Here is a 14,076-nt window from a genome sequence, read left to right on the forward strand (position 1 = left end):
ATGCCTCCCCTCCATATGATCATATAATAGTAATATTAAGGTTAATTCCAGGTGGTAAGATCATGGGTAATTTTTATGGGTTTTATTGCATGTCTCATTTTTTTGCTTATCTCTACTTCTATAATGAACAAGTGACACTGCTTTAAGGCAAGAAAGGAGCAAAGGACAGAGGCTGGTACCTCTTTATCTTTTATCAAAAAAGGCAAAATCTTTCCCAAAAGTCTTCTGCCCCCCAAGTTTTCACCGAAATGTCCTTGGCCAGATCACGTCACATGACCTCCACAGCTTCCATGTGAGAATGAGGGAGGGAGTATTCCAGCTTTTCAGCCTCTAAGGCCTTAAACAGACAAAGGCGGTGAAAGAGAAAGGGGTTGGAGTAAATGTCAGTTTAAGCAACAGTGTCTACAATGGCAAAATTAGGGCAACACAAGGCAAAGAAAGAGAGTGTGCAGAGTTCTTCTCAGTCTGGGGTGGGTGTTATCACTTTGGTGTATGACCCTGAGGGTCCAGAAGTGACTCCTGATTATAAAGCTAAGAGAGCCCTCTGTAAAACTGACAGAGAGGGAAAACCACTTCCAGTGGTTGGTTGTACTCACGTGGTAGTTAAGGGCTATGGTAAAGACTAGCAAGCTAAGAATGACATCGAGGAGTACTTCAAATACAAGAAATGAATGAATAAAAAACTTGGCTCTTGTTACAATGAATGAATGAATGAATGGACAGGAATCCTCATTTCCTCCAAGCATGTGCCATTCAAGGATTCATGACTCTCCAGCCTGATAAGCACAGGAAGTGATCCTTTGTCATAAACACTTTGTGCTGTCATAAAGAGCATGAAGCTAAAGGCACACTCTCTGCCCAGTCGGTCAGCTCTTCTTGTCCTGGATGGATTGTTCTTGAATTATGGATCTGTTATGCTAGAAAGACTTCTGACCTGGGTCTTAGACCTGGGTTAGCATCTCTCTCATTACTAGGATGGACACATCACACAGCTTTGTGCCCACTTTGCCCACAGTCATATTGGCAGCACAGTTCTTCCTCCCTGTTAGCCACTGTCTAGTGTGTGCACACATTCCTGGTGCATCCACACCTTTTCCCTTCTTTCCTTCCGGAAAGTGATGTCAGCATCCAGCCCTGTGTGCTGACAGATGCTCAGGCCACCAGATGAGGCTGTTCTGGTCAGACCATGTGTATTGTTCATGTGTATTGTTTACAGAAGGAATGCTTTAAGGTAGAGGAAGAGGAAGCTTGTCAAGGATGTTTAAGGGGATCCTGTAAACATTTGCATGGTGAATAACTTAGTGTTTCTTATTTTGGACTCTTCATTTTTTTATCTTTTGTTTTGAATCGTTCAATTACAGTTGTCCCACGTTTTTCCCTGTTGGCCTCTTTACGTTAAAGAACTGAGAAGACTGAGTAGGTAAGAGTTCAGAAGTGCACACCAGCGTCATTCCTGGCTGGGCTGGCTGACACTCATGGTGGCTTTTCCGATGTCTACCCCACCGCCTTCTTTCCCACCAACAGAACCCCGATTTTGCTCAAGGCAGCAATATGCACAATTTAAAATATTTACCTTACTTATACTCCCTTGAGTTAAGTGTGGTCATATGACTCAATTCTGGCCAATGATATGCAGGTAGAAGTTGATGGGTGGGTGGTTGCCAGGAAACTTTTTAAAAGAGAGTTTTAGCTGGCATTTGCCTTTTTCTTTTTCTCTTCACCCCCCACCTCCCACCCCACCCCTTGAAAGGCAGACTCCAGGCCCAGGCATTCCTCTGGCACCCATGAACACAGGAGCCACATGCTGAAGACAGCAAGGCAGGAAGACAGAATGACCACAGTCCTTGACTACATTAGGGAGCCCCCTACCTGCTGACGTCCTATGTAAGAACAATATTATCAGTTGAGCACATAGACCAAAAGCCTATTTGGTTAATCCATTGTAATCAAGTTACTGTTCCATGCGATCAAACAACCTTAATTGATAGACTATTAAGATGTTTGATGTGCTACGATAGAAAATGGGTACAAATGGACTGCAGAGTCCTGGAGAACAAACAGCGCTGCTCAGACTTCCATGCGGAACCCCAACCAGGGGCCTTGCTAAAGATGCAGACTCTGCTTTGGTAGGTCCCGACTGGAGTCTGCGGTTCTGTGCTTCTCACATGCTTGCAGCTAACGCTGATGCCGCCAGTTCTGGGCCACACTTTGTACAGGGTGAATTTGGAAAATAACAGCTCCTTTGTCAGTCTGCTTCTGTGTTGAAACTATTCCATGTTTCTTTGATATGTTTATTATTCAGTAAAAATCCTCAGAGGAGTCACTCAGTGCATTTTCAACAAAAAGTTAAGGTTTTATTTAGAATATCATTTTAGAGACAAAGAGTTCATCTTGTTTAGCAAAATAAATTTAACAAACACATTTAAATAAAGTAAGTTAAAGACTTTAGTGGATTCTTTTTTTTGTTAGTTACTTGCTTTTCTGTCTTGCTACTTGCGGAGTTTCTTTTAGCTTAACTGGGTTCTTTCTAAGTTAATGTATCTTTAATCCGAGGAACTACTTTATGAAATCTGAATGACTCAAATATTCCTCTGTATTCTTATTCACCCTCAATGTATTAAATGAACTGTAAGGAAAACAACTTAGGGAAGTAGATTCAGAAGGAAATGTTTCTCCCTCTTGGCCATGTTATTTTCTCAACAGAGGCCTTGCCTGCTCTGAGATGGATGTTGAAAGTAGATCTTTATTGGGAGGTGATGATCAAAAGCGAACTTAGGTGGTTTTCACACCATCCGTCATCATGACCCAAGGGAAATGCAAGCCACACCGCTTTCCCAGCCAAGCCACTGCTTTACACAGAAGCCGCACAAAGCTTCCTATCGTTATTTTCTTTTCTAGTTATATACATTAAAAAAATACAACATCATGTTAAATAGCAGGACAGCTGCCAGTGGAACATACAACACTACACTAAAAAAATAAAACAGCTGGGTTAAGCCGAGGAGAGAAGTAGCAGATGGTCTTCATGGAGGGAAGCTGTGGGTGCCCGGCATCTTCTCAGTCCGTGACGGATCTGCATTCTGAGGGGAGGCCTTCGGACTGCCGCCACTGGGCCAGGCGCTGCTTGAACCATTTCTGCAGGAGGGAAATGAGCAAAATTACCAGTCACATACTGAAAAAAGAGAGAAAAGAATGTCCATTCCCTTCTGAAAGGGAGGCTCGGAGGTCCAAATGGAAAAAAAGAGAGAAAGGAATATATCTGGGGGGGATGGTTATCACTGTGACACTTACTTTTCTTGCATCAGGACCTTTGCACATGCTATTTCTTATGCTTAAAAAGTTCTATCTAAATTCTTTTTTTGAGATATATATATATATATATATATATATATACACATATATATATATATGTATATTATTGTTGTTCAAGTACAGTTGTTTCCATTTCCCTTTTCCTCTCCCGACCACGCAGGATGTCCCTCTCATCCTCAGGTGTCAGTTTAAATAGAAATTTGTCTGAAGCCTTCCCTGACCACTTTACTTAAAGTAGGTTCTCTATCCATCTTAGGACTTTGTAAAATATCTGTAATTGTTTTCCTGTGTATTCCTTTTTAATCTGCATTTTTTTCTAGAATATAAGATTTATGAAAGCAGAAACTGTATTCATCTTATCATCGTTACATTCTTAGCCCCTTGCACAAGGGCTTACCAGTTAGAGAGCAATCAGTGTTTACTGAATGACTAAAAGAAATTGAAGCATCTCCTCAGATAGATGCCAACAACTGCTATGTCCCGTCAATGTGTGCTGATGTCACCAAGGGCCTTGGGCATCCGTAATGCTTAGCAAGTATTTGTTGAAGAATATGGACAGCCAAGCACTGGACATCCTCAGAGAACTCCTCCTGGGGACCCAGGGAGTAAGCTGACTCACTCTCCCCTGCTCTGAGGCTGCTGAGCGATGAGAGAAGATGAAGTGGGGCCTCCCAGTTTACTGTGAATCTTCCACCTGTTGGTGACCCAAATACTGACACCTCACGAAAGCGGTCATGGATTTAAGGAAGGCCCCAGATGAGATGCTTATACACATGGTGTCAGACGAGGGCAAAAACATTTTTACATGTTGAAAGGCAGTGCCCCTCCTGTGTGGCTCAGCTGGCTGGGTGTCATCTTGCAAACTGAAAGGTGGCCCATCTGTTTCCCAGTCAGGGCACAGGCTTGGGCTGTGGGTTCGGTCCCCAGTTGGGGCATGTACGAGGGGCAACTGATTGATATTTCTCTCTCACATCTATGTTTCTGTCCCTCTCCTGCTCCCTCTCTTCCTGTCTCTCTATAATCAAGAATAGAAATTTTTTAAAAATTAAAAAAAAAGGAAAGGCAGGGACTGCCTTTATTATGCTCCCAAAGGGGTAGGGAGCCTTGCAAAGAGGAGCTAAGGAGACCCACACTGGGAAAAAGACTAGGGCATGAACCAGGTTCGCCAGGAGGAAACTGATTAAAAAAAAGAGAGAGAGAGAGAGAGAGAGACTTGGAAGAGGGCCTGCTGAGAAACAGACACTGCAAGCGTGGTCCACCTGGGAAAGGATGAGTGAGAGGATCTATGGGACCTACAGGCTCTATTCTCCCTGGGCTTCCCAAACTTCGCACATGCTGGTGTACACCGAGAATGCTGGTATTTCGAGTCCCACTGGTGCACACAGGCCAGCTGCTTGGGCAGGCGACCATTAGGGGCTCTGCAGTCCTGGGCCATGCCAACAGGAAGCTCTATTGTAACCAACTGACTATGAGACCTTGAGGAAGTCCCTTAAAATAGAGCACCAGTCAGCTCCACTGTTAATGAAGATGTTAGCTGGTGGTGGGGGTCGAGGGGGGAGCACGGTGCTCCATTGTCCCTTCTTGGGTTTTCTAAAATTTACCTATTCTAGGGGTAAGCAGATGTGGGGGCAGAAAGAGCACAGCTACGGGATGCCAGACCTGGGAGGTGCTGATGGAGACGGTGCAATAAAGAACATCAAGAGGGCTCTGACTTAGCATAGATGGACACCTGCCCAGCTGCACATTTAACCTCAGAACAAATAGGCTGCCTCTAAGGCCATGCTGGGGAAATGTCATCTCTGCAGAGATCCAGCGAGCTGAAAGGCAGTTTGGCATAAGCTCAAGATCAGAGGAAAGGGTGAGAGCCACAAGAGAAGAAGGAGTGTTTCCAAGGAGCAAGGCCTATGGAGTTAGCAGGAAGTGAGGCCATAAGACAGGTTAGGGTTCCGCACCAAGGCTAAGCTGGCTGCACAGCATGGGACCATGCCCACAACTTGCCCTAACTGTACAGGTTTACACACTGAAATGCCGTACATAGCTGTTAAGATCAGTCGTCTTACACATCTTTGCACTGGGGGGTGGCCACAGAGGAAAGTACCCTAAAGCCAGAGACAGCTGACTACCCTTTGGGAAGCCTTCTCTTTGGGAGTTGCTCTCTGGGTGCCATGTTTCACTCCTGGGGTTAACCCACCTGAAGGAGAGAGACCTCATATAACCTTGATGGATGGCTTTAGCCAAAGTTCTGCTGCTAAAAGTGGGCACCATTTTCTTCCGCAGGCCATGTGTGTGTTCAGTTAACTCCGAAACCTGGTGCGAGAGCAGCATGGCTCCCGTTTCACTAATGAGGCAGCTCTGTGGGGGGCTTGCACGGCCACAAGGTCTGATTCAGTGGGATTTCCAGTTACCAAAGCTGAATAAAAGGCAGAGCTTTAAAGACTGACTAATTAAAACTTGGAAGAGGACAGTCTCTTTTTACTATCAGGATTCATTCAAGACAGAATGATTGAGCTGGCCTCATTCAGAAGAGCCACCCACATCTTTACACCGTTAGTGAAGCAGAATATTAATGTACAGTTACTGCAAATAACTTCCGCCAGGACCGCACTTCTGAATCGGTGACCTGGCATCCTGATGCTTCACGAATTGAACCCTAGCCCTGGGGGGATGGGACGAAGTTCAAGAAAAGCTCCACTGTTTTCTAAAGACACATACTTGAAATCAAGTACACATATAGAATAAATTAGCAAACCAGTTGTTGCCCAACAAAACCCATGTGACACCCTGCTTGCTTCTCCCCTCCCCAGAGCTGAATCTTACCGCAACTCACTCACATCAGTACTAATGTTCCACCTGGCACGATCTCTCTCCTCTTTGTTCCTGTCGCCCCTGGGAAAGACATTCATCCCTCGCTTGCTTACAACTGAACGCCCTCCTGACCCTCGCCCATTGATGGAGATTTATTTACTCCCGGTGAACAGATGATAATTAGACACTGCAGTGGGGAGGGGTTGAGGCAAAATCACATTGTTCCTGTCCTTTTCTCTACTAACTAACATTTCATCCTTTTCAGGGGGAGACCTTTAGAGGTCTTTATTCCAGTGATAAAACATCGAACAACTAAAACCACTGAGTTCTGGGAACAGTCCCAGGACGCCGAGAGGAGGCCTCTCTAAGAACCAGTGCCAGGTACACTGGGCTCGAGTCAGCGACAGTAGAAAACGCCAGATCACCTCAGCCTCCCCGGGGGCTGATGAAAGAGCTTTCCCAGAGGCTTCTAACACTGACTTCAAAACAAAAAAGATACAGGGGTTGGCATTCTGTCCAGTTTATCTAATTTAAATGTAGGAGATGTCAAATTACTGTCCTGAGAAAAACCTATTCTAGGATCCCAGCAAAAGCAACTTAAAAAGTTATTTCCATTAGATCACCACTCACGTCACCCTTCACGTCACTCCAGGTTCCTCCAGGTGCTCCCCCGCCCCCCCCCCCCGCACCCCAAGCAGAGAACAGGGTCCTACACTGGGACAGTTAGAAAGAGGTCATCAAAGCCCCCGGTCACAGAACATTTCACCTTTTCAGTCCCTCGTGCCCCTGCCAAAGTACCAGAGATGTGAATCAACTCTAGTTTATTATCTCACAGGAGCATCTTGTGCTTCTTTTTCTTCCACTATTACTTGTTCTAGGAAAATGAAGAATATGATGCCAATTCTGGAGGTGGGGCTGTTAGAAATGAGGGAATCGGGTCTAGGAAATAAAAATTGTTTTCATGACCTTTCCTTGTGCCAAGGGACAACACTACAATAAAGACTAGAAACAGGGGGTGTGCCGATACCAGGCACCGTGTATGTGTGTGTAGGCCCAGCACATCCTGGCCTCCCTAAGTAATTTAAAGGGTCCCTGCAAAGCCTGCTATAAAGAAAAATAATTTTATTATTGGCATAATGTCTCCAGAAGATACTTGTTTTAAAGAAGACATTTTTTAAAAATGTAAGTGTTATTTGAGAAGATTAAAGAAGAAACCATTCTCATTCACCAGCGCAAGCTGGGGTGGGAGGGGTTGGGAAGGGGTGGAAGGGGGCAGGAGGGTGGGGGTGGAAAGAATGGGCAGTTGGAAGATGAGACCCAACCAGTGGGGATGGCAGAGGGTTACCTTGGAATCCTCTTTCCCTAAACCTGCTAAATGTTGCCTCTCTCCGAGCCCCGGGGTTTCAGATGCTTCCTTGCGGGTCTATGCAGGAAGACAGAGAGGCAAGCCCAGCTGTGGCAACCTCAGGGAGGAAGGAGGTGTTGGCCCCCATGGCAGGAAAAGGAAGCCAGGGGCCCTGCCATAAGGCTGACTCACCCCCACACCCACTCATTTCAGGGCTGGGTCTTATTCGAGGAAGGGAGAAGAGGGGAAACAGGAGAAGAGCTGGCTGAGAAGGGTAGATGCCCCTCTGCGCAGGGCTCTGAAGTGGCTGACCTCCATCACAGAAAGAAGCAGGTGCCCTTTCTGCCTGCCCCTCACGTGATTTCATTTCAGTTCTCTAATATAAGGTCAGTCTTGAGGAAAGATTGAATACAGCCCGAGATGACTATCATCTAATGCATAGATTTTTTTTCAGGAAGAAATATAAGTTAAATTTTCAGTGTTTTCCTCACAGTCCACTAAGTTGTTTGCATTTCTTCTCTATGGAGATAATGTGGCATACTGGTTAGGAGTCTGGCTTATGTCTAAGCTATGAGGGTTCAAATCCCAGCTCTGTTACTTCTTAGGTTTTAGTTAGTTTGTTTCTTTTTTAAAGATTTTATCTATTTATTTTTAGAGAGAGGGGAAAGGAGGAAGCGAGGGAGAGAAACATCAATCAGTTGCCTCTTGCACACGTACACACTCAACTGGGGAACCGGCCTGCTACCCAGGCATGTGCTGTGACCTTTAGGTTCACAGGCCATTGCTCAATCCACTGAGCCACACCAGCCAGGGCCTTAGTTGTGTTCTTGAGCAAGTTATTTAACCTTTCTGTGCCTCAGTGGGCTTATCTATACAATGGGGCTAATAGTGCATACCACACGGCATTGTTGTGGCAAATAAGAGACTTAATACTTGGAGGGTGCCTGGAAGAATGCCTGGCAAGTATCAGCCATGACAAAGATCAACATTTATTCAGCCTTACAGGCAAATAATCACCAAGGGAATGGTGGTGATTCACCATGGGAGAATCAGAGGCAGAGGAGGAAAGCTCAGACCCCTACTTGGTGCAGTGCCCACAATAAATTCGCACCCTCCATTTAAAAGATGAGTAACGATCGTCTCTGTGATCCCTCTTCTTTTCTAAATATAGTGTGGGCTATTAAATGATAAAACTTCAGCAGGCTGCCTCCTCAGAGGGTTCCAAGAAACATGAGCTGTAAAGACTTGGGTTACAGTAAATCACCTTCTACTGAGTTCTGCTGTTCCCTTTGCTAAAAACAGGCATGTGTGACTTTCTGTTTAACCTAGCAACGAGGATTTTTCTAGAGGCAAGTTACCCAAAGCATGCCTGGCTAATTAGAAAAAAATCATTGTGGACTGGGGTCCAGGGTCTTAGTTCTAGGATCCGCCGGAGCACCCATTACAAGCTTTCAAGCCTCACCTGAGCGTGGCTGGCGGGGAGGAGGGGACAAAGTGTCGGATGCTCTGGTCCATGCAATGGAAAGAACGAGGATATCCTGCGCTAGAGCTGAGACTAGAAGCGCGAAGTGCTTTGGGCTCCCGTGGGAAAGATGCTAGAGCAGCTCCAAGTGGTATTATCATGCATAGCTGTCTTTCCATGACCAAAGGGAAAGTAAAACTCAGAGTTTAGGCAGGGTTACTAAATAAACAAACACATAAATAAAATGTAAAAAGTTGGTTGGAGGAGCCAACACTGCACTTGGAGGTTAATAGTCATAGGTAGTGTTTCATTCTCTACCCTAAACAATTTCCAAGATAACACACAGTTTTAAAAGCAGGTAAATTGAGCCCTGGCTGGCGTAGCTCCGTGGACTGAGCACCGGCTGCAAACCAAAGCATCGCAGGTTCGATTCCCAGTCAGGGCACATGCCTGGCTTGCAGGCCACGGCCCCCAGCAACCGCACATTGATGTTTCTCTCTCTCTCTTTCTCCCTCCCTTCCCTCTCTAAAAATAAATAAATAAATAAAATCTTTTTTAAAAAGTAGGTAAATCAATCAATGCACTTCAGGGCACATCTGCTTCCACTCCTTTCACCTGTAATGTCAGATGTCTACCTTCTTGGAAAAGTCCAGAAAAAGGCTAAATCTGAGAGCTGGCGAATTTTTAAATATCCGAACTAAATCACCCCGGCTATATGCAATTTTAGCTCTGCAGGTAAAGGGAAGCTGGAATGCGATAGGGTGGGAAAAGCGTGCTTAACGACCCGTGCCATTCTGGCAATTCCCTCCCTCCGGGCCTCAGTTTTCCCTTTTACCAAACCTGAGGACTGACTGAATTTACAGCCGATCGCTCAAGTCCCCTCCAGCTCTGACATTCCCGCGGATAATAGATTTGAAAGCGTTGGGCTCGGAGCGCACGCGGCACCTCTCGGAAAGGCTTCGCCCAGAGCCCGGGGGAGAAACTGACCCGGGAAAGCCAGGCAAGAGCAGGTCGGGGACACCGCTCCTATCTGGAAGGAGGAGAGCGTTTATCCCAGGCTGTAGTGGAGATTGGGAAAGCGTGGAGAAGGAAGGATGAACGTGAGGTTTCTAAGAGACTCCTGGGGGAGCCCCGGCGGGCAAGGAGGGATGGAGGTGCGCACGGGCAGCCCCTGGAGCCGGGAGCCGAGAGCTGGGGTGCGGCCAGGGCAGCGATGCGGGATCTGGGCTCCCGGGGTGCGGGCAGAAGCGATGAACGATCGGGAGAGGGCGGCGAGGCCAGGCGAGGGCGAGGGGCACCCTCACCTTAGCGAGACGGCCCAGGCGAGGGTTGCCCGGCGGTCTGGGGGGCAGGACGGGGAAAGGCGGGGTGCGTGCCGGGCGCGTGCCGGGGCTCACCTGGGTCTCCTCCTCGGAAAGGCCGGCCTCGGCCGCAATCAGGCACAGCGTGGTGGGGTCCGGGTGCTTGTTGACCTTGTTGAAGTTGTACTCCAGGATCTCCACCTGGTCCTCTGTGGGGCCGCTCGCGGTCTCTGCGGACATGGTCCCGGCGCGGCTGCGGGAGGAGGAGAAGCCGGGCGGTGAGTAAGCGGGGCTGCGGCGGGCGGGACGCGCAGGGGACGGGGGTGGGGCGCGGCGGGGCGCCCTCTGCCCACTGGGTTGTCCCCTCCCGCAGCCTGGTGGCGGCGCGGGTCCCCCGGGACTGCGGGCTGCGGCAGGACCTGCCCCCGAGCCTGACAGCGATTTTCCGCGAGCCCCGGTCTGGGGCGGTTGGGAGCGAGATGAGGCCGCGCGCCCTGCCGGCCCCACGGCTCTCAGGAAAGAGTGAAGGAGGCGCGAGGTGATTTTGAAACCCCCCCCTTTAAAGCATCGGGGGAGAGGGGGCCGCGGGGAGGGTGGGGGGGACGGGACTGGCTTGACAGATGGCGGTGGGGGGAGGATACAACCCGAGTCCGCCGCGGGGACGCCTCACCAGTTCGCGTCGTCCTGCCTGTGAAGGGGACCTCGCCAGGGAGGGCTGGCTGCACACCCCGCACCTCTTCCGAAGCAATGGCCCACAGGACAGAAACGACTTCTCCAAGTTGGGGAAGGTGGGGCGGCGCTTTTAATCTCTCCGGTGCAAAGAGGTGGAGATAGGTCCACAGAGACGTAATTTACCCCGGAGTGCCCCAGGCTGGGAACTGAGCATCAGGAGAGATTTTCACCTGACGGCTGGTGAGTCACGCTGCAATCTGCACCCTCCTCCTCCATCCCTCCACCCCGAGTTTTAGGCAGGAGTCTGAGGCCTCTGGCCAACCTGGCTGTTCACTGCCCCGCGTGGCCTGGCCATTGTTCCACAGGGCACGGAGGGGGCCACTTCACCATGTGTCCGCTCTAGGGGAGGACTTCCAAGATAGAGCCAAAACCCAAATGAGGAGAATCTACAGCACCTGTCCTTTAAAAGCGCAGATTTCCCCTGTAATTTTAAGACAACGGGTCCATGATAAGCTCCAGGGTCTCTTGGGGTTCCTGCTTTAGAGCCAGACATTGCTCCAGCAGAGTCTGGAGCAACACGACTTGGGCTGCGCCTTCTCCGTCCCTAAGTAGACCCGAAACAGGGGCGGGGGCGGGGTGGGGAGAGAGGCATTGTGCACCCCTCCAGTCCCTCTTCCCAATTCAAGATATATCCAGGTATGAGTTAGAGTCTTCAAGATTTTGGCCATGGATTTGGTACCAAAAGGTGAGAACTTGACATTGCTGACCTTAAAAGACAAGTGCAAGTGTGGGAATCACATTGGTTTGTTGTTGTAACAAACAATTGCAAAACCATCCAGTACAGTCCTGAGCATGCTTTGATGTGGTTTGTGCCTGGGAAGAGCCACCTTCCACTGATCTGCCTGCATGATGTCACTTTTTCTACTGTGCAATGCTGTTACCTTTGCTACAGCGACTTGCACCCCTGGCTCTCTAGCTGAATGTCTTTACCTCTCTCCTCTAGGTCATTTGGAGGGGCTTTCAGGTAGGACAGGAAGCCATTCTACTGTGAGAGAGTCTTGGACTCAAGCCACTCATCAGGCCACAGGAAAATCTCTCTGTGTTTTTAGGGAGTTCAATGCCCACCCCCCTAAAATTCTGTAGCAGTGACTCCTGTCACAGTGCTGAGCTAGGACCGGGCCCAGCCAGGCCAGAGATGCTTCCTCTTCTGTTGGCACCTGTGTACCCCTTTTCTTTGACACAGAACTTCAGAGCTGGAAAGAATTTTGGAGATTAACTCCAGTTTTCTCCTGTAACAGCGCAGAAGAATGAGGCCCAGGAAGACTTGCTTTCCCCATGTTGCCCAGTTAGTGACCAGTACCCTAGACTGGAAAGCCTTAGCTTCAGTTTCAGTCCCATGCTCTGCTAGATCCTTTTCAACAGGCCATTCTGTCTTTAGTTTAGCAGAAAGAAAAAAAATCAGGAGGGCAACAGTCTAAATGCAGACAGGGGCTCACTGCCATTTCGATGGGCACTGACTGCCCTCAATGCCATTGATATCCCTGGGATCGCCCTCCAAGCCACAGCCACCCACTGGAACCACCCAGCACTGCTCCTCTTGCCTAAAAAGAATATAGAACAGGGGAAACTGCTGCCTCTGATTTTATTTCTTGCCCTAGAAAGTTTCCATCTAATTCTGTGGACACAGTTATGCTGGCTCTCCCTTGAAAACTTTTGCTACTTCTTTGTGGAATCCCCAGTCCTTCAGAAATACTAACCAAATGTACAGATTTCTAAACTGGACTCAGATTCAAGGACTGTTATGCACGCACTTCCCCTCTTTCTATTATTTAATTGCTATTATATAATTCAAGGACGGCTAATGTTTTTCCACTTAATCAGGTATATTTTCCCTCACTATATTTTTGTGGCTTCCTGTTATAGGATCTGTATGAGGTTTCACAGGTAGGCTCTGACTGACTTGCAAGTATTGCCTGGGTTTGTTGGCTGAGGACCCCTGGACTTGGCTGGCTGCTGAGGAGATCTGTGGGAGGACCATTTGAAAGCACCTACCTCTCCAAGGTACATCAAACAAACAGGCCTGATTTCTAGAAATTAAGATAAAGATCTAACCTCTGCAGTCAGGTCTACTTTACTTCACAGAACTCTGTTTTTTTTCAGTGCCCTGTGGTTGACAAGGGCTGCCACTGCTGCTTTGTTTCTTCTCTTTCTCTCTCTTTCTTTTAAAGGAAACTTATAAAGCAAATCATTCTAGTGACCTTGGCCTTATAAAACTTCTCAGCTCTTTCCAGTAAGGAAACTGTTGAAAAGTTTCTCTAAAGGTAGTCTAAACAATTTCAGATGAAAAGCACTAAAAATATTTTGAAGCTCCTTAAACTTTAATTTTAGCCTAAGTTCTATTGTTGCCGCGGTTGTTAATGTCTTATGAAATGTTCAAAGACGAGCATGTCCTGTGGCCGTGTTTTCTTTAGTGGATAAGGGAAGATAATGCATAAACATTTCCAAAGTGGTTAAATGAAAAGTGCTGGCTTTTTTCTAAATTACTTCCAAGGCCTGGGCAGATAGCTTTACCCTTGTCCCCTAATCCTATAGCTGTTTATTTTAAAGGTATTTACCTCTATGCACTAGCTCACAGGAAGTGCTACAACTGGCAACCTGTAGAGATTGCTGTTGATTCACATTTACCATCTTCTCCTCCCTCTCCCAGCCTTTCTGACCTCTTTGTAAAGCCACTAATATCAAACCAAGAAAGCAAGATTATCAGTGGCAGACACTCCTCATAAACAAGAATCTCATGGAGAGCTGGCCAAAAGCAAAGCAAAACAAAACAAAACAAATGAATCATTCTTGAGGGCCTTCTCCCAATTTTCTTTAGCTTGAATTTCCTTTATGTTCATTGTGAAGTTCCTGGAGGCAATGGGCTCTTGCAGCATGTTGTATTTTCTTAAGTGAAAAAAAAAAAAAATAATGTGCTGCCATTTCCTCAAGAAAAGCGGTGGGTCTTCGGGACTCGGCAGATTTGCCCACTCATCACTTACTGAACTACTCTGCACTGGCTGGGAGGGGGATTGCTCAAGCCATGTCTCTCAGAAATTGACACACAAAAGTGGAATATTGATTGATCTCCCTCCCCAGGCTAACGCAGGTCTGGTTAAAGAAGAGTTTTGTTTTGGTCTTTG

General features: G+C 47.5%; 1 protein-coding gene across 4 annotated transcripts in view; it reads right to left on the reverse strand.

Moving 5' to 3' along the window:
* Positions 1-2,328: 2,328 nt before the first annotated feature.
* The window catches only part of HOPX (HOP homeobox), a 29,558-nt gene continuing 17,810 nt past the window's right edge, over positions 2,329-14,076 (reverse strand). For 3 of the 4 annotated variants that reach the window (XM_028506863.2, XM_036020941.1, XM_036020937.1), the window contains 2 exons: positions 10,322-10,478; positions 2,329-3,135 (listed from right to left, as the gene is read on the reverse strand). In XM_028506863.2, the coding sequence (XP_028362664.1) occupies positions 3,058-3,135; positions 10,322-10,465 (222 nt within the window). In that variant the 5' untranslated portion in view covers positions 10,466-10,478 and the 3' untranslated portion in view covers positions 2,329-3,057. Of the gene's footprint in view, positions 3,136-10,321; positions 10,479-10,895; positions 11,099-14,076 lie in introns of those variants that run through there. The other variant, XM_036020934.1, reaches the window with a different exon arrangement.

Source organism: Phyllostomus discolor, chromosome 1 (assembly GCF_004126475.2).
Source record: "Phyllostomus discolor isolate MPI-MPIP mPhyDis1 chromosome 1, mPhyDis1.pri.v3, whole genome shotgun sequence".
In the NCBI taxonomy this organism is placed as follows: domain Eukaryota; kingdom Metazoa; phylum Chordata; class Mammalia; order Chiroptera; family Phyllostomidae; genus Phyllostomus; species Phyllostomus discolor.